Source organism: Poecilia reticulata, linkage group LG19, assembly GCF_000633615.1.
Source record: "Poecilia reticulata strain Guanapo linkage group LG19, Guppy_female_1.0+MT, whole genome shotgun sequence".
Taxonomy (NCBI): domain Eukaryota; kingdom Metazoa; phylum Chordata; class Actinopteri; order Cyprinodontiformes; family Poeciliidae; genus Poecilia; species Poecilia reticulata.
In genome coordinates this window covers 14,328,634-14,353,118 of record NC_024349.1, presented here as the reverse complement: position 1 = coordinate 14,353,118, position 24,485 = coordinate 14,328,634, and the positions used below count along the sequence as shown (strand labels likewise).

General features: G+C 37.8%; 1 protein-coding gene across 1 annotated transcript in view; it reads right to left on the bottom strand.

Moving 5' to 3' along the window:
* Positions 1 to 24,485, bottom strand: part of LOC103481615 (corticotropin-releasing factor receptor 1-like) — an 89,808-nt gene that overhangs the window by 15,800 nt on the left and 49,523 nt on the right. The window contains exons 5-10 of the mRNA XM_008437205.1: positions 24,187 to 24,272; positions 16,573 to 16,679; positions 8,787 to 8,907; positions 8,117 to 8,270; positions 6,282 to 6,342; positions 2,473 to 2,545 (exon numbers count right to left, since the gene is read on the bottom strand). Coding sequence (XP_008435427.1) covers positions 2,473 to 2,545; positions 6,282 to 6,342; positions 8,117 to 8,270; positions 8,787 to 8,907; positions 16,573 to 16,679; positions 24,187 to 24,272 — 602 coding nt within the window. The remainder of the gene's footprint in view (positions 1 to 2,472; positions 2,546 to 6,281; positions 6,343 to 8,116; positions 8,271 to 8,786; positions 8,908 to 16,572; positions 16,680 to 24,186; positions 24,273 to 24,485) is intronic.

Genomic DNA, 24,485 nt, shown 5'->3' with positions numbered 1-24,485 from the left:
TGAAAAAGTAACTTAGATTACCGATTACTTGATTTGGAAAAAAACTAAGTTACATTAAAATAACTTTTTTAGTTACTTTCGGCAGTTGCTGGCAATAACCCTCTGCCACCTTACATTTAGCTTTGCCTATACTTAATTACATTAAATAACTTATTTCTGTATGGGAGATTGTTTAGCGGTTATAATAGTCAAAAAAATTGTAAATTGTAATTTTTGCGTGTTTTTGTGTATTCCACTATTGTCTGGAAAACTATAAATATGATTTTGTCAGTATTGTCAGTCCACAGAATATATTTTTTTTCCCAAAAGTCTTGAGTATCATCAAGATGCTCTTGACAAAATGTGAATCTGACCTTTGTGTTATTTTTGGTTGGTAGTGTTTTTGGCCTTTAAACCACTTTTGCCCCGCTTCTTTCTTATTAAACCAGGTTTGTTGAGGGGGATGGAAGCAAAAAGAGAAAAAAATGTTCCTTTTAACAGATTGTTGTATGTTAATGACAATATTATAATGTTTTTTTTACATCCAAGTTAGATGTAAAAAAAAAAAAATCAAACTAGGTAAAGACAAGGCCAACATGTAAAAACGTACAACTGAAGAAGAGTGCACTTTATCTTTACCGTGACTGCTGTTCTGGTTTCTTTCCACCGGCTGTCCGTTTTCTTTTTTTTTTTTTTGCTGGTTTAATGTAGTCCATTATGTGAGCACTTCAGTCCACCAGCCGATTCCTCTTAGACATTCCAACACCCAGATAAAAATATGCAGTGGCTGCCTTATAATCTATGGAACAGTTCATCCCTGAGAATACACACACTGCTAAGACCGTGCAATTATTTAAACCTGGGCTACATATTATGTGGAAACCAATAATTTTGACCCAAATAGAATTCCTTTAAGAACCCGCTATCAAAACATGCTGGAAAAACGGATCCAGTCCAATCTATTGATCTGTTATTTATCTCGTTGCTGGGCAGCTTGACTCATTTCCAACTTTCCCTTTTTAAGTCTTTACATCCATCTGCTCAAGGTTACATCTGAGTCGTCGTGTAAAAACATCCTTGGCAAAGTTATTATTAGTCACACGCAATGCTTCAACATGTGGAAACATGTGGCTGTATTATTTTCTGTAGGCACAACTCAGTTTAATATATTGGACCAAAAGAAATTACCGTAAATGTTAAAACTGGCGTATTAAAATATTTTTCGGTGTTTCTTTTTGTGTGAAACATCTTTATACTTGCATAAATTTACAAAGTTAAAGAGTTCTTCTCTGCCACACATCACACTGTGTGGTGGTGGTCCTGCTGCATTGTCAATGGAATAATTAAAAAGGAAAACTACAATGAATTCACCTTAAATTAGCCACCCAACAGATTTGAAACTTGGACACAGTGTGGTGATGTAACAGGAAGATGATCCAAACCACATGTGCAAACTGGTTTTTCCATACATTGAAGCAGGCCAGCTCCAATTTTCTCAATACGCCGACCTCAGCGATGCTGAACATGCATGAACGGCTTAAAACCTGGGTCTGCTCCTGGAAGTGAATCAATTCAAATGAACTCCACCAATTCTGAAAAGAAGACAGGTCAAATTTCAAGGCGGAATTGTCCCAGAACATTGGTGATGGATACACAAAGCATCTCCCTTCTCTGCAGCTTGCAGTTTTTAAGCAACTGCATTTGTTTGAAAAAAAGTACAACTTAAATAAATGTTTAGAAGTTCCGAAACAATAAGTCCATGCTAAAGACGAGAATAAGAAGTCCTTAAATATGTATTTTTACACAGTAACATAGATGTGTATACACTGCTTTGCACAGCTGGGCTGAGGACAGCGTATTGGCAGCTGAGTCAGGACGTCATTAGTGCAGGAAAAAACTAGATATGACTAAAAGTTGAACACAGAGCCAAACTAAATCCAAGGTCGATTTGTAAAATCTTTCATATGATGAGCCGAGCATTACAAGTTGGCAAGAAGCTACACAATAAAAAACATGAAGGTTTATGTCTAATTTAAGAGATGTGAGCATTCCTTTTAGCCGCAACTGAAAGCCAAACTGAAAGCTGGTGAGTGAGCTTAGCATTTAAAATGATAAAATGGTAAAATGACAATACCAGAAGAAGTCATGACATAAAGCGATCAAATTCCTCCCCTCTGGGTTTGGAAATCACCCACTGACTGTTAAAGATATATCCTACAAAGGCGAACATGCATATTGACTTCATTGTTGTTTTTCCATCCCAGAGTCTAAAATGAATCCCAGACGTTGTCAAATATCAGAGATTTAAACATTAAACTCGGAGGAAAAATGTGATTCACGCTCACATTTATCAACCTTAACATGAAGAATGTGTTGTAGTTTCCAGGTACGCTTGGCTGCCAGGCAGCTCAGAGACATAATGAAGACTAATTATATCAGCAGGTTGCACAAAACAGGTTCAATCTACTACTGAAGGACGGAACAGGATCTTACCACCAGCACAAGGATCATGGGACCTTGGTAGATGTAGTCGGTGTACACACCGGGTCGCTTCCCAAACCAGCACCTGGAAAACCAATAAAAACATTCTGTCAAGTTTAGATATCACCAAAGAGGAGGCATTTTATTACTCCATGTTTTGCATTTATTCATATTATTTACCTGTTTATTTATTCTCACTGGTGTTTAAGTAAAAACAAATTGTTACAAATAAATCTTTGCTTTGGATAGTGCACAAGAAAACAGTGGAGTGATTCAAGAATGCAGAGGTATTTTCCAATTTCATCACAAACAACGTAAACAAGGACAAATTCAAAACTTATATTCAGACATATATATATATTTTTTTGCTCAAATCAAAGATTGTTGCCAAAATCAAACAATAGTCTAGTAAAATGCATATCTGATGTGAGATTTCTTTTTTTCTTTCTTTCTTTTTTTTTTTTTTTGGTCAATTTTTTTTTCTTCTTGTGACCTTTAGTTATTAGAATTGTGATGGGAAGAAGGGCAGAGAGAAGTGGTGGAAATATCCAATAAATAGCTCTCGGAAAAGGTCTCCCATCCATGCAGATGGCGCCCCACAGTGTGTCAGAGCTCAAGACCTCGGGGTTCAAAAGGCTTTTAGCTTAGGGTTGGAGTTATTGTCAAATGCCATTTAGTTCACTGTGTTCTTTAAAAAAACTAAGATTATTTTAGGAAATTCACCATTAAAGTGTAGAAGTGAAGTTGTTTGTTCTTGGTTTTATAATATTGATATTTTTTCTGTTTGCCCTGTTAACTTTTGTTAAATAGTAGAACTATGCATTAGGTTTTTAATTACACATTTGAGCTTTCATTCCAACACAATTATTATTGGTTAAATTATAATTTTCTAATAACAAAACTTACTGGAAAGACAAGATGAATTAAAGGATATTTTCCCTTTCCTTATTAAAAAAAAAAAAAAGCATCCCCAGCCTTTGAAAAATACAAGATCAAAACTTGGATGAAACAAAAAAAAGCATGCATTTAACAATTATTATTGCAGTCACTGGGGACTGGTCCTTGGTACAACCTGGATAGGTAATATATTTTATTAATTACCTTTTTCAAAGCCAAAATCGTCAGCTAGTTAATAACACACTTTTTTTTTGTAATTGTGTCTTATTTTGAAATCTTTTGTCCAACTAAAACAACAGAGTTTTGCCAAAGGTTGAAATACTCTGTAACATTATCAGGTTTCACAGCTTACTTTCAATAAATCAAACAAAAGGATTTAAGCTTTTTGCCTAAAATGGTTAATCAAACTTAAGTCTTCAGCTAGTGAATAAAACAAGTTTTCTTTTTTGTAATTTTGTCTTATTTTGAAGTCTTTTTGTCCAACTACAGCAACTGAATTTTGTCAAGGTTCTGTGTAACATTCTCAGGTTTCATAACTTGTTCTCAATAAATCAGAAAAAAAAGATTAAAGCTTTTTATCTAAAATGGCAATAAACATTTTATGAATAATGAGCTCATTCAGTATCAGCTGTAAACATAAAACACCCTGAACTGAAACTGTCCTGCAGCTTATTAAATCAATTGGTTTATGTTTAAAGTTCATTTACATCACTGTGTTTAGACACGTGTTAGGTGGATTTAAATTTAATAAACAGTGTTTCTCACTGTGTTTAATTTATAACTACCAGCATCTCTTTTGCAAATTTTCTCACTTTCTCTTTGATGACCTACTGATTGGGAAGATAATTCACACATTTTATGAGAAGGTACTTTAGCTGTTTTATTGGCTTTGATCATCTAACCCCACGCTGATGTCTCTACATTTTGATTCTGTTGTGGAAACATTTGGCTTGTTGTTTGAGTAAAATATAGGGCTTGAGTTGGAAATGAAAGCGGAAAAAAAGAGTTTAAAGAAAAACTTTAAGTTGATTTAAAAAAAAAAGTGTGGATATTTAGAAGGAAATTAAACTTTTCTACACTAGTGCAGGAAATTTGGTTGTATGCTTGGAAAAACCCCCCACAAGACCAGTGGAGGAACATTTGTAGCAGTTTTCCCTTTTCTTCTACTCCTCTACTGCAATTAAAAAAGCATTTCTCTTCATCTATGTCAAAGTGACCTCTATTACAGGCAGAACTTTGTCAATGACTAGACAAAAACATTTTGGATCGATCAGGAATGTATGCTTGAGTTATATGAATTCTAACGCAGCTCTAATGATGACTTTGTCAAGTTTTGGAAAAAAGAAAAAAAGAAACAGTTTCCTTCAGCTGAGTCAAAAATCTGTCAGAAGCATCAAGACACTCAGAAATGAAAAAAAAAAAGTCTTCCCTTGCACTGAGTGTGAAACTTGGAATGGTGTACCACAGGAAGCGCAGCCCATACTGATGTCATAGGCAGCACCTGCTACTCATAGGTTGACTAATGACTAGACCACAGAGCTGTGGATGGACCAAACCTTGAAGGTGAGACACTGATATTCAGTCAGTGGAGGTACGAAAAGTAACAACGATGAGATAAAATCAAGTTGTCCCCTTGACTATTGTGTAAATTTGGTTTTTGTATGACTTCAACACTTTATGGTCAAGATTGCTTGTTCAAATACACGAGAGAAGGGTGAGGTAGCGATGAGCTATATTAATTAATATATTTAATTCTTATTTGATAATTGGGTGACTGTGCTATACAAATAAACTTGACTTGACTTGAATGTGTGTGATATATTTACTCTGATTGGTCTTAAATGTGCAGTAAAGTTGAACACACTGAGGCAGAAAGCGCCATGCTGAACAGATATGAAGCCTCTGTTTCATGACGTATTTATAGTCCAGGGAACCAAGAAACATTTTAAACAAACCCAGATATTCTAATCAATTACAAAAAACAATTAAGTGGAAATGAATTTTATAGGGCAGACAATAATGGCAGCACCAGTAATTTAGTAGAAACTATTATTATGACTGACTTAAGTCATATATTATTATGACTAATTAAAAGTGTCATTTTCTAAATGTTATAATTTAATAGATTTTTCACTATGAGAAATATGCTGATGGAGGGAATAATGAGTTTATTTCAGAGCTGCTGATAAGTGAGTGTTGTATGTATTTCTAAATTTGGTTCACAGTTTTATAATTTTTTTATGCCAGATTGATTAATGTAAACACGTGAGGTCAAAAATAACCTAATAATCCAGCTTTATGGTTCTTTTTTCTTAGCTTTGTGTCTGTATTTGCATTCCCCTGTAGACTCGTTCTCTGCAGCTAATGGGCAAACAAACCAACTCTCTAGTATGTGTCAACACACATGGCCATTAATGTTGATTCTAATACATTTGGTGCTCCAGTGAGTTTTTCTGGCAGCAGGATGGTCCATGCGGGAGTGAATCATAATCAACTGTAGTGTATAACTTCATGGTAATGAAGGAACGTGTCCCTCACAACCTAATGGCTTCAGAGAAATATGATCCACAAGGCTCTGAATCTCTCTGTGTGTGGTTTTTTAACAGGTTTGCCAACAATAAAAAAAAAAAAGAAAAGAAATCAGTAGACTCGCTAATAATTCAGTGACTCACTGCTGGGAAACAGAGGCAATTCTTACTATAGCAATACGCGGAAAAGGAGATCAAGCGCTCCCAATCAAATTGAAAATAGTGTCTGCGCTGATAAATAATACAGCCAGTTCCACAATGCTAATTTAATTACAACAGATAATTAATACACATTCATTTTGTTAATGTAATTTGGTTTGGCGCTGCCCTTTTCCTTTTATTACCGAAGTAGTTCAGTCTCGAATGTCAAAAGCAGTCTAAGAGTCAACAACTTACTTCTCGTTGTCGTAGTACAGCTTCCCGATGGCCCACGCCACAATTATAGGGAAAGGTATACCTGAGGGGCGAAGAAACAGCAGACACACAGTGACAGATTGTTCCTTCTCTGCTCATCAAGTCACACTACCTTCTATGAAATTTCTATTGAAATATGAAATCCTGCTTTTTTTTTCTTTTTTTTTTTTAAAGGCAGAGCATCAACGCCTGCCAAGCTCTGTCAAAAGGAATCGCTGTTTCCATGCTGTTGTGCATAGATGCATGCCAAGACTTGTCACCGTCCAACTGTTTCTATGTGTATGAATAAGGACCAGACGATAATCCAGAGCGATGTGATGATTTACAGACTTATAGAAGTTTAATAAGGCAGACAAACAGTAATTACCAACATCTAAATGATGCTACCAGAGGCATCAAATGGCCGTGCAAGCCTTCACGTCACACAGTCGGGTCTCAAGTTTCCTAATCTCAAGAAACTTTCTGCCTCATTAGTCACTTACCTCAGCAGTGAAATGCTAAACCTCGAGAGGATTTACCCAGAAAGCTCCTCCTAAGCAAATTAACATAATTTTTGTGACAAAACAAGGGCTCTGGAAGCCAGAAAGTTACTCAAGGCTAGAAAGAAGTACATTTTATCTATTGTTTTCCACAGCGGTTCTGGAATGCACTGCCATCATCTCATCACGCAAAAGTTTCCTGCAGCAAATGTAATTCAGCCAACACACAATGCACCTAATCTTAGCAGTATAGACGCTGGTTTGACAGTTTGAAATGGGGAGCTTGTGAATTCTTCACGATACATTTCCCAGCTGCCACACGAAATCCCAGTGTCTCCATCCATTTAACTCTCCTATTGTTGGCAAAATTTCATCTAACCCTCAGTTACGTCTTTTGAGATTAAATGAACACAGAGTGGCTGGATAAAAACTGGAGCATCTAAAACTTTTGACAAGACACAATTTCTCCCAATAAAAAAACAGAAAAAAAGAAGAAGCCAAAAAACAAAAACAAAAAAATTTGCTTTTTGATGAGTGAGTTTGAAGTCATGAATAACTGGATGAATAATGTTATTCTAATAACTATTCTGCTTTAATCTATGTTTATGAAAAAAAGGAGTACTTTGGTTTTAACCTATGCCATGAATGTCCATATCCAGTCCTCAAAGGTTGCTGTCCTTCTGCTGTAACCCTGAATCAAGAGGTTCACTGACCATTGATCTAATTGACAAAATATATATTTTGTTAACCTCCAGAACTTCTTTACTTATTCTGGGTTTCCATATCTCGATCGCGAACAGCACTGTCCTCCGTTATCTTGTTGCAGTTTGTCGACAAATTTACTCCAAAGTCCGATTTTAGGAGTGCTGACAGATAAATTGCGTACCGAACAAGTTAGCATTTTTACAGTTGTGCTAGCAATTGTCAGAAAGCCAACACTTAGCATATTGGTACTTAAACATTAGTTTCTATTAAGAAATGTTTGCAGTTCTTTTGGATCAATCTGAAAGAAATTCCACAACAGTGAAGTAGCGATTGCCAGGAATGTAACATCTACTGATAATAAAATCATCTTGGGCATTTTCAATGTAGTAAAACCAGTAATTTAATAATTTGCCCATAATGCAATAAGATGCTTAACCAAATAAGGTAATAGCATTTTGTTAATTGTGCAATTAGATATTATACTGTTGGTTGTCACAACCTTTTCTGTTTAATTTCCTGCAAAAACGTTTCTGAATGCATTTCTCAAAATAGCAAAATAGCAGTTTACAATTCTTAAAAGTTTTCACAAAAGCTAGATTTGATTGAGCATTTCACACATGAAGAAGTACATACACCAGCCGATGCAGATGAACATCCACTTGCGGAGCTTGTCAGTGGAGTACGTGAGGACGATCGCAGTGTGAAGGTAGCAGCCTTCTCCAAACATCCAAAAAAAGTTGGTGGAGTGGAAATAGTTGAATGAGGCAGTGACAAGTCGACACCAAAGCTGAGGAAATAATAATGACAAAAACAAAACAAAACAATGTAACAAGGAAATAAATCTGGAGATGACTTTATTTGTACTACTTTTAGCAATATGTTGTGATTCAAGACATAGATTTTCTTGTTCAAATTAATTTATTTATCTATTGAGATGCAAGCAAAAACATCCAGTCGTGAAAATGCGGGTTTGATCTGTTGTTTCAGCTAGATCCAAATGAACCACAGTAGATCTTTTTTTTTTTTTAAATTAGGTGACTTTTTGGTCACAGTAAAGGGTTGGATTTTCTTGCTCATTTACTTAAGACAACATTCTCTCTGCACCAAACTTTCAGACAGGAGGTTAGACTTTGGGCATCTTTTCTGTTTTGTTTTTTGATTTTAGTTTAGATACTACTTCTAAATAAAAGTTTTTTCGTAATTTTTCTTTGTGGTCAAGGTGAAAAGTTAAATAAAATATAGAGACGAGAACAGATTTTGAGCTTCAGTGAGCAACTTGATGTCTAAGTTAACCTCCACTCACCACGTTACTTTCGTGCACCTCTGGGCTCATGGTCAGCTGGACGATGAACCAGGTGGCATTTCTCAAGATGAAGGCGGTGATTAGATTCCAGTGGATGATGTTTCTCAGACATCGGATACTCCTGATGAAGAACACGGGAGAATAAACTCAGCTCCTCAGACATGAACAATTTCATGTTTAACTACAGACTTCTGTTTGAAGACGGGCAGAGTCAGGACCGTATGCAAAGCAGACTTTAACCCGATAAAGCCGGACTTCACCGACTGGATCACTGACCAAGTAGATAAAATTTGGTGGATTTATAGAAATAATTGCAATTTTGAGGATTTTTATTTCCCAGTGCTCCTGACAGCATGCCAAAAATGCAAAGTAACATTTAAATCCTGTCGTCTTCACTGTTGTGTCATGTGCCTAAAGGTGCCATGTTTCTTTAATGATGTAAATAAACCGACCCTGGGATACAATTAAGGAATCTGCCTAAGTGCCTCCAAGCGAGGGCCCAGAAATAGAAACACACAGCTGAGTGGACAGAACAAGCCAGCCTCAGACATTGTAGTGACAGCCTCATTTGTCGTCACCAGCTGACAGCATTATCAGCCAGTCAAGGCCTGCTCTCTCTTAGGCTGAGAGCGCGCGACATGATTTATTTTTTAGCACGCATAAATTTTTAATAGGTGTCACTTGCACGGGCTTTGTGCTGACTGTGTCGGTGAGCATGGCCAGAAATTTTCCAGTTAGTCGGACTATTGTTTCTATTAAGCAAGAAAACGGTCTCCTCAGAACTCCCAAGAAAAGTGCATCAAAGCGACTTTAGTGACATGAAAGTTTAGGAGGCTAAAAATAAGCACATTTACGGCTCCATTAATTGTGTTGGTTGACAATTAGGTGGCTTATTCCTCTCTGGTTCTGCTCTAAGGTTTAGCGAGGCTGCCGTGCCAAAACTATGAGGGCTTTTTATTCAAAAGGTCGTATTAATTATGATGCGTGACCTCACTTCCTGTGCCGATGTGCCGGTGGGGCCTGCTGGGTGTTAATTACAGGGAAAAGCTGAATCCTTCTGCATACAAATCTTAATGATACACTGTATTGTGCATTAATTGTTTCAGTTGATCTTATTAAGCAGCAGTCACACCACTTTCTGTAGCGGAAGATTGCACTTACCATGTTTATATTAAAGTAATTAGACATATTATGTATTATATTGGAGGCCAAATCAGTTCTAAATAGCAGCTGCTTTCCTTCGGTTGGCGATATCCTGCAGATCAATATTCTTGGAGTAACCTGAAGGCCTGCTGAGAGTCTAGTGTTGGATATACACATTTAAACCCTTGCAGTGAATGCAGTGCAGGATATGGAGCATCCCAAGTCCAGTTCTTAGAACGCTACTATCCTGAAACTTTTAGATGCACTCCCTCTCCAACATGTCATCATCAAATGGCTGAATTCCTGCCCTGCAGACCTGGTAACGAGCGATTCATTTGATTCAGGTGTGTTGGAAAAAAGAGGCATCTGAAAACTACAGGTTGGTATCTCTTTAAGACTGGATTTCAGCACACCTGCTCTGTAGAAAGGTTTGTGAAATGCAATAGTAATAAATAGTGTTCTTTGAATTAATCTGCAGTTAAACACGTGTTGAGCTTTCATCTCTGAAAAAAGTTACACGCACTGCATCTCATTAAGAGGTATCGCTCATTCACTCACTATAAAGTACCTTGTTCAGTGTATTGTAAGCTATGACACACTTTAGGCATTTTTACTTTTTAGACTTAAAGGTTTCATATGTAGTTTTAGAAAAACACTTTACTAATGACTGAAAAAATCCCGTGATTCAGTTTGGAGAAAAACATCCTCCAAACACAATTTCTTTTTAGTTTATGAAGGAGTTGTGTTGACAAAAATACTAAAAAGATCACAAAACAGGCACAAAAAACATTTACATTAAAAGCCTGCTCATGTAGATTTTTTTTGTCTTTTATACCTGCCAGGTATTCATTTCTGCTTTTTCTTCTACTTTATGTAAAAGGAGCCCTGACAAAGAACCGAGTTCCCATACGGTACAGTACATGGAAATGTAGGCCAACATTTCTGCATTAGACATTCTTATTTAGTTGGTCTATCCCAGACACTGAAATTTTGTGGTTTTTTTTATTACCTGTAGGACATAATCGTTACAAGAAACACTTGTAATTCCTTGTAAAAAGTGATCACTTACTTTTTAAATATCGAAATTGTTTACTCATTATCCTTTCCAGGCCTGGACCAGACTCTTTTGGGTGAGCCCAAATGGGTTATGTTGCATCAGTCCAAAAATGCAAAGCACATTTGGAGTCCATACCTACTTTGTACCCACTCAACCTGACAACTGCATTAACATGTTGACTGGGGCTTAATCCTGCATGAAATGTTTTTATTATTTACACAACTGAAGGAGATCTAGAAGCTGAATTTTTCATCATTTTACAAAGTGCATCTCAAATATAGTGGCAAAAGGGAAATATTTAGGTCATTTGATCATGGATGATTTATGTGCCGTGTCAGCACTGTAAAAAGTACACAGAAAGAAATGTACCAAGCAGGTTTTAAAAGTCTTCAGATGAGATCGTTTTCAGAGCCTCTTGCGTTCCCATTTATAGAAGTAATTAATGTTTTTTTTAAGCTGCCATGAAAAAGGATAAGCTGACATTTCATAATGCAGCTGTGAAAAGAATCTTCCCACTTTTTAAGTTGTATAGAATGGCCCTGATTTTGATTTATTCAAGAGTACGTCTTTACTACAAGTAGATTTATATTTCACTGAACCCCTTCAGACTTATGAAATGTAAGACTCTTTACTCTGTATCTGATGCTTTTCTCTCCTGTTTTAATCGTGACTTTTTTCTGTGTTGGCAAAAAAATGCTAACAGCAGCTACAATCTGAACTGGCCATGATCTCAACGCTGTTGTTCAATAACATCTATTATAGCTCCTCATTTCAAACATTATTACATTGAAGCAGCAAAAGGGACACATCGTCATTATCAACCAAGTCCAAAATAATTCAAAACAATATTTTTTAACAAATTAGTTAACAAATCAGAAATATATGTGCTCAAACTAGTGATTAAATGAAAGGGGGAAATTCATTCAGAGGATGTTCAAATACTCAGACATATATTGCAACCGCACAGAGAATTGAGATAATTAAAGTCACTTCTACCATCTCTTATAAGTAATCTGTGCACAACCTTTCGCTAATTGGGAGACAGTATTGATTCTTCTGCTGTCTGGCCTAATCACCAAAGACGGGCACTGCAAACAGACGAGTTCATGATGATCCAAAAGTCCTGCATGGGCTTATTTGCAATAAACCCGTGGTATTGCATAGTAAGCTTTACACAGAGCGCATACATCACTCTCAGTGACGGTCTTCAGAGTGAAGAGCCACTAATGTTAGCTCAGCTTGAGAATTCACTGTAAATAACAAGTGATTACATGTTGCAAACTCTGCTTTAATAACAACGACAACAAAAAAAAACAAGGTTTAAGACACCAAAACAATAAAAAAAATAAATTATTTTGTAGGAGATCACTTTGTAGATCTGGGGCATTTTCTGTTGATCCACACTGCATATAAATAGAAATTACACCATCATACCAGCTTCAAATGGCGTCTTCACAAAGTTATTTCCTTCTGTTGTGGAGTTAATAAGCATATTAAACAGCATCCTTCTTGCAGTAAGCAATTAATTTTATCAGTACTACCTTAAAAAATTAGCTAAGAAGGGTTGACAAATCAATTATTCATCTTCTTTGCTATTCAACAGAAACCTTGGCTAAATCATAAGCTGGAAGGCTTTTGAGAGTGTTTGTTTAAATATACCAGCACCTTTACAAAAGGTAAGAAAATATTGTTAACGACTTAACTGGCAGGGAATCTACGCTGCTGTTAAGTGCCTAGACTATATTGGGTTATTTTACAGAAAGTCTATTTTTTTGCAGCAAATTTATGACAAAAAGTCTTACATTTCAAATCTAATTACATACAACCTAATTGCTCTTTTGTCACTTTATGATGAGTGGGTGGGCAACAATTCATAGCTAAGTGTTGGTAAACACAACATTTCAGTGGCTGGGCTACTAACAGCTATACCTTTGTTCATCCTGAACATTTAATACCAGGTTATAAAACACATTTTTTTCCTGTCACAAATCCTTTTTTTTTGTGAAGAACAAAACACATGTGGAAGATGTAGACTATAAAAGCATGCCAGTAAAGCTGAAGTCCAACAACAAGCAGAGTGCCATTAATTTTAGATGAGAGAGGAAGTATACTTCAACCACTGACATGTATATGGTAAAACGACACACAGCTCAGTAGATATCACTCAACTTCAAGTGAGTTCTCAGAGTAGCTCACTGTTGTGTTGCTAGAGAGGCACTTTACATCATCTAGAACATTTTGACGGAAAACCTTGAGATCTCCAATTTCCATACCATACCAACTTTATTTATAAAGCACTTTAAAACAACAACAGCTGATACAACGTGCTGTACATTAAAACACAACATAACAATAAAAATAAAAATAAAAACTCTTACAGTTTAAAAGCAAAAACATACAATTTAAAACTAGATCCCACTGGAGTAGAAAACCAAGTAAAATAGATAGGTTTTAATACGAGCTTTAAAAGTGACACAAAGACACCTCACAAAGAGTATTACAAAGGTATATAGCTTCCTTGTAAGTCAGTGAAAACGCTTTGAAGTTTATAAATAATTTCAACAAAACACTTTCATTTTGGTGGTATTAATTGGTAAAAAGGGAAGGTTTAAATGGTGATACAAAACTTTGAGCGAACAACACATTCTTTATGGGATCAATGTTTAATGAACACTAAGTAAAGCTATTATTAATGTAAAATCTACAGCGTAGCTTTTAAGCACATAACTGTCTGCAAAGGTGCAGATCACGCCATGTGATTTTAATCAGAGTAGTTAACGTAGCTTCACCTCCAGGTCACACAAAGGTGCTTAACATTTTCCATTCAGTTAGAGTGAATAGTTTGGTAGGCTTATCTTGTCAGCTAGAAAGCACAAATGCTTGTAACTGTTAATTAAATCCCTTCTAGAGTCACTTTTAATTATACTTTCAAGGTTTAGGATGTGAAATGTTCTTAAGGTGTTCAAAAAATGGCCAGAGGGCAGTTTTTTTTTTTTGTTTGTTTGTTGCAGTTTTCAAAATTTTCAAAGGCCCGGCAAAAAAAAAATAAAAAAAAAATAAAAATGTTTGTAGGAAGCAGCACTAAGCTGGATAAGGTTAGTACAGAACTTCAGACGTAAAGAACCAGACAGGATGGGTTATCAGCAAACGAATCACATAGCAGGTAATAAAAGATAAGCAAATCCCTCGTTAATAATCCAAACACACAATAAGTGGAAATATCCACAAGGAGCTCAGCACAGGCCAGCGAAATGAAATCCCGAGCTCTGGGCTTGAAGGAAACAGCTGCCAGTAGTAATTTTCTGAGACTCTCAGATCTTTACCCCCAATAATAAGAAAGGATTCTGCAGGCTGTTCTTTGCCATCCAATGATAGAGTTTAAAGTTTTTCAAAACAAATTGGTTCCCAGCTGCCAGAGATAAGGAATGTCGTTCATGTTCCCTGAAACCTCTGAAAGATCTTATCTCAAAGCTCTTACTTCTTTTAATTTATGTTTCTTGGGTCGATCAACTGTCAGAGGACTTACTCGGACTAAATGTGGGTTGGTGAACAAAAGAGCTCAGAAGTTGTTTGATTAGATTTTACCCACCTTGCTTTGAATCGGATCAATTCTCCTTCACTATTAGGTCAAGTTTAGGCGACAGGCCTGTTTAAATATGTTTAATAACATACTAAGTTTCAAGCTGTAGGAACTCACCTTCAATGAAGGCAACATGAGAACTTTAAAGCAACAGAAACAAACATTATATACACTGCTCAAAAAAATAAAGGGAACACTTAAACAACACAATATAACTCCAAGTAAATCAAACTTCTGTGAAATCAAACTGTCCACTTAGGAAGCAACACTGATTGACAACGGGGACCCTCGTCGGGTCAATCAGTGTTGCTTCCTAAGTGGACAGTTTGATTTCACAGAAGTTTGATTTACTTGGAGTTATATTGTGTTGTTTAAGTGTTCCCTTTATTTTTTTGAGCAGTGTATATAAAAAATTCAGAGGCTGCTGGCTTATGATAACTGTTGTATCAGTACAAGGCCTGTTGTTGTTGTTGTTGTTGTTTTCAAGATCTTAACGCAAAAGAAAGACAAAAATTAAGATGCATTTTTGACATAGTCACATTTTTCCCCAGTATAAACTTGTTTAGTCCTCAATGTGATATATGATGAGTTTTTTTTTAATAAAGTCAGAATAGATCAAATTCAGCCTGGACTTAGTGATTTTCTTAAAGCATCATAATCCTTTGTTTGAACATCCAAATTTAAAAAAAAAAGAAGCAATAAACAGTATCTCACATCATTCTGGCATGTGAGGAATTATTTTTGGTGATATTAAGTGAGCTAGACAAGAGGGTCTTGTGCTGATTTAATGTCAAATTTAATGTCAAAGACTAGCGGAAAAATGTTTTCAGTGTATGAAATTATCTATTTCAATTGTACATCCTCATAAACAGGAGGTATGTGTTCCCTTTTAAATCATTTAGACCGGGTTGAACAACCCTCAGGACAGAGAAATCAGCCGTTTATTGAAATTAATGTCAAACCTTTTTGTACTTTCAGAAATGGGAACATTAAATCCTAAATTGCTTGCCATAATTTGTCCAAGTCACGGCAAGATGAGAGTCGGAGAATTGTAAAAATGCAATATAAATGCAGATCATTTCCACCTGAATCCATCTGACCAAAATTGGCTTCCCAGGAACATCGAAAAAATTTTTATTTTTTTTTGAAGCCTCATCATAATGCGCCGCATTGTTATCCAGGAGAGCGGTGTGTTTCTCGAGGCACATACAGCACATACCGCTGAAAGATCGCCATAAAACTGGTCATTTACAGTTGGATTCTGCACAGAGAAATGTCACACGCTGCTGGCTGAAAATGCTCCACCTGCCATTTAAAATGAAATGTGCACCCCGCTCTTCGCCCTGCTCCTTTTTCTCTCCTCCTCGTTCCACAGCACTGCGCCCGAGTGTCAAAGCTTTCTCCCCATCACGCCGCCAAGTGACAGCCTTCCCTTAAATTGTTCTTGGTTTCATTACGAAGTCAAGAGGGTGAGTAATAAATGCCAACTACTTCTCCAGCTTAATGCCATTTTTAGCAGGCCGACACTTGTCCTCCCTCTCCGGTCAACAAAAACACGGCAAGCATCAATGCGGTCCTGCAGAGCTTCTACTTATTATGCCTCTTTGTGCCCTTTCACGCTTTTCTCACTCTCCAGTGCTCTTTCAGGGATCGATAACACCCCAGCTATGGAGGGTGCTAAGACCTTTCTCTCGTTAACACACGTCTTATTTCAGTTAGAAGAATCCCTTCCCACCTCATCCCAGCAGGCATCCAGAGGACTGTTTTGATTTTCACCCTTTCTCCGGATGGGTCTATTATTCCCATTTGTTGGGAAGTGTGCCCCAGTTTTTGCGGGTGTCTAAACCCCTTTACATCTGCTGGATTGAGATAGCGAAGGTTTCATCCCATGGCCAAATGGGTTTTGAATAAGAACGAAAGAGTCTTTGAACCTCCCAGGATGAGGAGAATCCTGGCGCTTCCGTCACATCAAGGATGTCTTTAGGATTATCAGCACCAACACTTACCTCAAGCACAAGAAGAGGAAGAAGGCGATGAGCAGAGCCACCATGGAGATGCAATGACCCAGGAAGTTTATGATGACAGCGATCTGGAAGTGCATCTTGCCTTTTTTCTGCAGGACGAAGAGAAACAAGATGAGATTTTTTTGTTTGTTTTTGTTGCATTTTTACGATTGGCGGCATTTTCATTTTCACAGATGGAGGGGGTGAGGGACCAAAAAAAAGTCAGTTTTTGAGTTCTGCCTCCTGTGGAGGTTTTGAACATGAGTCCACAGCAGGAGTGCCAGTACTCACATTTTAATTAGAATCGGACATTATTATTAGATGAAGCCTCAAAAATGAATACCTACTGACATAAGCAGCCACATTTGTTTTGTCATCGTCTTATATTCTTGTTTCTCATCAGCTTCTTTCTATGAATTTTGCTGTTTGTCGTATGTCTTTGGTCAAATTACACCTCACCACATGATGATTTTCAGATTTAGGAATCAGTTTCAACAGCCAATAAATTCATGTAGTTCGTCGGGTGTCTCTCTAATACTTCTTATGACTTAGCATTTTCGCTTTGATGAATTTAACTACAACAAGTTGTGATAACGGAGAGAAGAACTGAGAGAAGAAAACGTTGCAACAGAGAATGCTAGCACTTACCTCAGACACAGATTTTAGAATGAGACAAGAGATTATAGGCCCAGTCACTAATACATGACCCTTCAAAGTCACCATAGAGAAAATATTTCAGATGAGATTTTCAAGATTCATAGCTGCAATCAGAAGCTTCTCCTCTTCTGATATCATCTGAGACCAATTTCTAAGAGTTCAGACTAAATAAATTCAGATCTCCATGTAAATTGGAGTCTTAGACTACTGTCTGTGACTTTGATATCCATTGTGATCGGATTTGGCCCCAACACTACCAGCATTAATCTGCGCTGTGAAGGAATTTACGTAACCTGCTGGTGTCTATCCTGAGATTAAATGCGGGCATGTTTAATCCCTACCCCATCCACTCTGAAGCGAGTCATCTGTTTCACTGTGTTTTGGTTCCCCGGCTCAAATCTGCGGCTCTTAATAAGTACGCTGCGGACACAGAGCAAGATGTCAACAGCTCTTTTCTTTCTGACTCCAAATCATCCCTGATATCTGCTGGATGCTTTGGTAATCAGCACAGGAAGAGATGTGGAAATGAAGCTCTTCTTGAATGAATCATTGGATTATAATACCTTCGGGGTCAGAGACGGATCACAGTCACTGTGAACACGGTTGGTTTTCTGATAAAGGCAGAGAAATCTTTTTTTGAGCTGAATAAACAACAAATGACAGTTTTGAATTAATTTCAAATACATATTTTAATCCAAAACCCATGTCACATGCGCAGTTCCGAGTGATAATCAGTTTTTGCTTTCAGAAATGTGTAATTCCTCCGGTTTGACCCGTGGCTGCTGTATTTCCAGTGCTTGTTAAGCTTCAGCGGCAGGTTCAGTGGGACACCACCAAAGAACTGGTTTGATTTTCCACAGACAGGAATCCAACATGTAGCCACATCATTTCACCCATTTAAATATAAATTCCCTGCAACACGCTTGAGCTTCTCTCCAGTAAATTCAGAATTAGAGGACAGTAGGGCAGCAAGGTTTCTCAGTGTTTGCCTTCTTCTGCCTGAAAGCAGATGTTTCCATGTCATCAGATTACAAACGTGCGATGCAAATTGGCATTTTCAGAACACTGAACAATATTTATGAATGATCCTCCAAATGGGATTCATGGAGAATTTTTTACCCCCCCGGTTGCATCTAAACACCAGGTGTTGACATTCAAAGACCCAGAAAGGATTTTAGAAACAGTTATAAAACCAATGTTTTTAATTAAATTTTTATTTTTTTTTGGACAAAATTGGCCATGCAAGTTGCAGAGTATCATCACTATTACTTGTGATAGTTTTACTGCTTTTCGAATTACCTTTTAAAGGTAGAGGAGTAGATGCCACACCAATTAACAGGCTCCAAAATATTTTTGATTGCACTGTTTAGTCTTTTGTGACGATGTCCTGTAAAGCACTGCTTCCTGATGCAAGCAGTGCTTTACAGTGATTTAGGTGTCGCGGTGTGGTCTTAAACACTCCTGTCCCTCCTTGGCTAAATTAAAACAATGCCTCCACAATGATGTAAAAAAAAAAAAAAAAAAAAAAAAAAGCCAGTTTTTGCCACCAAAAGCAGCACAAGCAGTTATCCGTTTTGGGGAAATTACTTTTCACACAGAACTAGGTTGATTAGAATAGGTTTAATCCTGTAATTAATTAAATCATTACTGAAAAAATGATTTAGGATTTACTCAGCTTATCTTTGATTGATATTGTGATTTTCTTCTTTTTCTTTTTCTTGAGGGTCTGAAACATTTAAGTGAGACGATAAACAAAGCCAGCAGAAATCTCTAATGGGAAAAATTTCTTTTCGACTGCATGTAGTACTTGTTTGACCTAATTATTCTCAGCAAGCTGCTGTTTTCCAACTAGAGCTTTTCCAGCTTATAATCACTAGATATCCAATAAACTTATGTAAAGAAACACCTCGTTAAGCACGGCTTGCTTCGGCAGTTTTATGGAATGAAAGCAGAAGTTAGAAAGGGTGGTCTTCTTCTTGAAAAACACTCAATAGTCCAGTACCAGACACTGCCTTGTGCCGAGCTGAGTAACCCTTCAGGACATAACTCAAGAACACATGGGGCTTTAAAATGCAGAGACCAGGGATGGGCTTGAGAGAAGAGAAGGAGTGGGACAACAAGAGGATAATATAAGACCCTCTCACCACCAGCCTCAGGACTCAAAGTATGTGGGCCACGAGAGGCAAAACTAAACCTGACACACTTTCTGTCTACCACAAAGACACTGAGAAAACAACCGCAGGCAGCACCCAAAAAGGGAATAATGGTTTTATCTACTTCTCAAACAAACTTCCTAATAAGCGTTTGATCCACTCATTTTGTCTGCCTAGAAGGACCTTTGAACGTTTGCTTCCTCCAGTACATATTTCCACAGCAGTCGGCTTATTGTCGAGTTGGTATAGCTTTAGTTGTTCATGTGGAACGACTGACAGCACAATTAAAGGTTCCGACTGAGGTTTCCTGCCACACGCGGAACCAACTTCTTCCTTCATTAATAAAACGAGGGATCAAAGTCAACACCGACGTGTCGTCCTCTGGCTGGTTTTGGTTCTGTTCGCTCAGATCTAAGATGCCCCCGACATTCAGCCATTTAAAAATGCCGACTCAAACACCTTCACAGAGAAGCTCCTTCCCCCCCCGTGTCAGTCACTCTGTGGCTGGCAGCTGGTGATTTATTTCACGGCTACAAAAGCAGGAAAAAACAAACAATTTTCAAAGGTCAGACACTCTATATCCATCTTCTGTCTGGATCGATTGAACATCAGAGTCTAACTTTTTTTTTTTTTTTAAAAGCCCTAACTGTCGGGTTTCAGTTGGAACAGCGTTTCTACATCTCTGCAGATGTTTGATGGCTGCAACCAAAGGACATGCCTGCAGAGAGAGGATAAAAATATCAAAGGAGGTGATATTTTATACGCTTCTTACTGTCAATAAACCAGCAGATACTGATTCCACTAACGCATGCAACCCCTGACAGGAAATATGAAGTCCTGTCTCTTAGAGGATAAATAACAAAAAATGTACTTAACAGCTCAATATTCAGGCTTTTCAAACCACTCTGCACACATCTAATTGTGGTAGAGTCCTTGCAGACCACAAAGGGGCAAATGTTGTCATTTTACACTCACAAAAATAGTGCTGCACAGTAACAGATCCGGACAAAATGGAGTTACAGTAATATTGCTAAATACTTCTTGGGCAGTATCGATCATGACTAACCTGCGGTATCTCAAAATTTGAACTTTTGCAACTAAGCCAGCAAATTCTGTTACATCAAGGGGAGTGAAAGTCAATCCAACAAACAAAAAAATTGTACTGTCATGCTGAATCTCTGTGTCTGGTGCTTTAAATAACAAACACCCTATATTACTACATACAAGATTATGATTCATCTATTGCACAACTCTGTATAAAACCTAAAAATACTATGTATAGGGGGGGGGGGGGTATTCACAACTTGCATTCCCATAATTTCCCAAAACAGATACATTATTTTTTTTTTTTAAAAAGCCCTGAACAACTACAGCTGTACTTCAGAAACAAACTGTTTTTGTTAATAAGAAGATTGTGTTTTAATGGCTTTGGAGAAAGAGCTGTGACTGAATTAGACGTAAATCAGGCCATTATGCATCAACTCAACCCACCATCATTGGAAGAAGGAAGTTCATACCGTCTCTTCCACTGATCATATCCCCATCTCCTTCGTCTCTCTGCCCGACTTTCTAACCACACGGCCAGAGATTTAAAGAGGAGCGAAAAAGCAAAGGAGGTGGATTAGCAGTGCTCGCCACCGACTGATGGAGTCATTAAGGACACATTTTTGGAAAGTTGCTGCTGCTCCATGGAAATTGAGTCACGACACTGTCAACCAGCAACAGTCTTCAGTCAGAGGCCTCCTCAGATTTGCTGCAAGACTGACTGCTACCGCACAGCACAGCATTATCATTCATAGTGATTCTTTAAAGATGCTTGCATAATATGAGTTAAAACAACTATTAATTTCCCTTTGGGATAACTAAAGTATTTTTGAATTAAATTTGCATTACTTATGGTGCACCGCTAAGCCAACAAAGCAGCTACCAAAGAAGAATAACATAAAGGTTGTGAAGTGGCCACGTGAGCATTGAGACTTCAGGGCTGCAAGAAATCTTTCTATCAGCAGCCAAAAAAGAAACAAAAAAAACCTAAAGGATTCCAAGACATTCCTGAAAAAAAGGAACAAATCGCAATCCTTTCTTATTGAGTTTACTAATAAAAAAGTTTCTCGCAAACAACCACATATCCACAGCTGTAGGTTACTGCGGTGCTTTGATTTTTAAAAAAAGTCATCAGATTTACTGATAATATTTTGGGTGAAAACAGACGTTGCACGACATCGCACAAAGCTGAGCTGCCATCTACCACATGATTAGGTGACTCTTATTCTGCATTACTGTAGTCCGTGCCTCGAAGAATTCAAGCTATCAGTGGAGTCGAGAAAAATGCAGTAAAGTACTAATTCTGGTGCTTTTTAGCTCCAGAATCTTCCTGCTCAAAGCCACAAACAAAGTTCAGCAGATAGCTATGATTTCTATGATTATCTCCAGCTTCAAAAGAAAAGCATCGAGCATCAACCAAGAGCAGTAATCTTGTATTTTTTTTTACCAGCGTTGCTAGTTTTAGAGCTTTGTATCTGCTGAAAAAACATAAACTACTACGGATAATTCAAAGAGGTTCCACTTTGAATTAGAGTCACATCCTGCGCACCTCCACAGCCCCGCTCCCGCAACCAGGAGCTGTTAATTCATCATTGATTTATGGTCACAGAGGTAGCTGTGAGGTTAAAGCGCTCACAATTCATGTGCAGGGAAAGCGTCATTAAATCAACATTTGATCAATACTCCGGACGACTGTGCCACACAGCAACTTTCCCAAAGGAATATCTTAAATCAGATGAGAACTGGAGAACAATCTCCTTTTCATCCGACCTCTGAACCGCAGAAGATGCCTGATTTTCTACGGTGATAGCAATAAGAGCAGCACTGTGCAGTTGCTTTTCCTGAAGGGAAAAAACAGACGATGGGAATCGAGGATGGTGAATGGTGAATTGTTGAAGCCAAACAAACGCGACGGTAATATCTGAGATAAGCGGAGATGAGACTGAAGCAACTTTAAGTCCGGTACTCTTATTTTGCTCAGTTTTTGAAGCTCGGCTGCAGAGAAAATACTTCTCACTGTTCTCTCGATGTTATATCATTATATCTTTTTGATTAGGTTCTGTCCCCCTGTTTTCTTTTCTTTGCTCGTTTATGTTTACTTTCTTACATTCTGATCTCTGCAGACAGATGGTCTGTCGCTAATCAGCCCACCTGTCCTTTGTTAGTCTTTAAATCTCTCAGCCTATTCAGTCAGATGCTCATCTCGTCTCAGTCGTCCTAAACTGCAATGGTTCGTTTCATCCCCCACGTAGCTCTGCTTTTCTTCTTGATTTACTGCTAAGACGGCTTCTTTTGTTTCCAGTTAATTTAATAAAGTAATTTTGTTCCACCTACTTCCTGCCTTTAATTCTGGTATATGCTTTTTTTCCCCCCTCTCTCTCCTCAGAACTGTTGCAAGAAGAAAAAAGCTGGGACTTTCTTCTCTTGGGGCAAATCTCCAGGCTCTCGCCTTGGAATGCCTCAGTGTTCCCAAGACGGATTACAGCTAATATTTACCACGTTTTCTGAGTGTGCTCAAAGCCGAACTGAACTTCTAGAGTAGAACATCTTGTGATCGGTTTTGATTCTTGATAATATTCTAAAGAAGAATGACTCTTCATTCTGCTTGGATCACATCTTCTCTTCACTAGAAGAATCTGTAGAGTTTCTAATCTCCAGACCTGTCGGTGAAAACCCTCCACTTCCAGTTTTAGCTTAACTTGTGTGCAGCAAAAGGATGGGCTGATACTTTGTCCATTTCTAAATAGTTCTGATAGATGAGTGATTCAAACAACCACACACTGCTTGGTTTTGCCTGACTGGGCACATAGCCAACAAGTGAAACTTCTGGAATAAATCCAGAAGTCAGGGAAGCATCCACCACTTTCCCTTGATGCAACACTCAAGATCGTCTTATCTGGGAATAATCATCGATAAACGTACGCCATTTGCACAGCCTGCATGTGCAAAATTTGGATTCAACAGATGGTCGGGCGGAGCAAAGCAAGCGTGCCGAGTCACATGTTTCCATTGTGTAATTCTGTATTTTACATACAGCGCAAATCCATCAGACGTCTAATTGTCACAGCTTGATTTGGGTCAGAGTGTTCAGTCGGTAGGTCTGTCCTAATTAAAATAAGCGCTCGTCACGTAATAACAATGAACCATCCAGGTGGAGGCTGAGACAAAAAAAAATAAAAAATAAAAAATAATGCAAATATGTGCAACATGTGCAGGGATAAAAAATCTGGAGCATAGCGGGATCAGAGCAGCAGAATTCATGCAGCTCTCTAGGGAAAACAGTTAGGAGGGAAACGATCACTGCTGCTGTTCATTTTATGGAATATAGACAAGAAACAGTTTTAAAAAGGGAAAAAGTTGATGAAAAGGAGTAGGAGCTCCCACTAACCCATGAAACAAGTCATGCAACCAAGGCAAGTCATCCTACAATGCACATTCAAACTCACTCATTGTGCTTTGAAGCAGATTCCTCCCAGTGACGCTCATGGGCGATGCACAGTCGATGCTTTTATTTTTAGACTTTTTTTTCCCCCCCCTTGAGCGTCTCTGAGGACGCAATCTTTGAGAAACCAAACCCTGAGTCCATATTTACTAAAAATACGCCTGAAGCCAAACAGCTCCTTCCGCTCCTAACCTTGCCTTTGTTGTTGTTGTTTTTTTTTTTTTTCTGATTAAAGTGCAAGGTCCCTGCTTTGAAGACGAACTCCAAAAGGCCCCATTAATCAGGACACATGCATGCAAACAGCACACTGTCAAGTCTTACCTCCTCATGAAGTATGGCCTTACACATGGAGTAGTTCCCCTTCAGCGCCCACGTCCCATTTTCCAGACATTTCCTATAAACGTTATCTGCACAGAGAGCAAGACAAAAACAAACAAGAGATTATTAATAAGGGTTGAAGCGACTTGTTTTCTGTTTGAGTAATATTTTAGCACCTAGCTTAGAAATGTAACATACACCATGAGACAAATTCGATTGCGCTCCTTGTAAAGATGTGTAAAAACGTCTTGGGGGGGAATTCAGTGTTCATTTGCAGCAGCATAATCAATTCAGGAAAACAT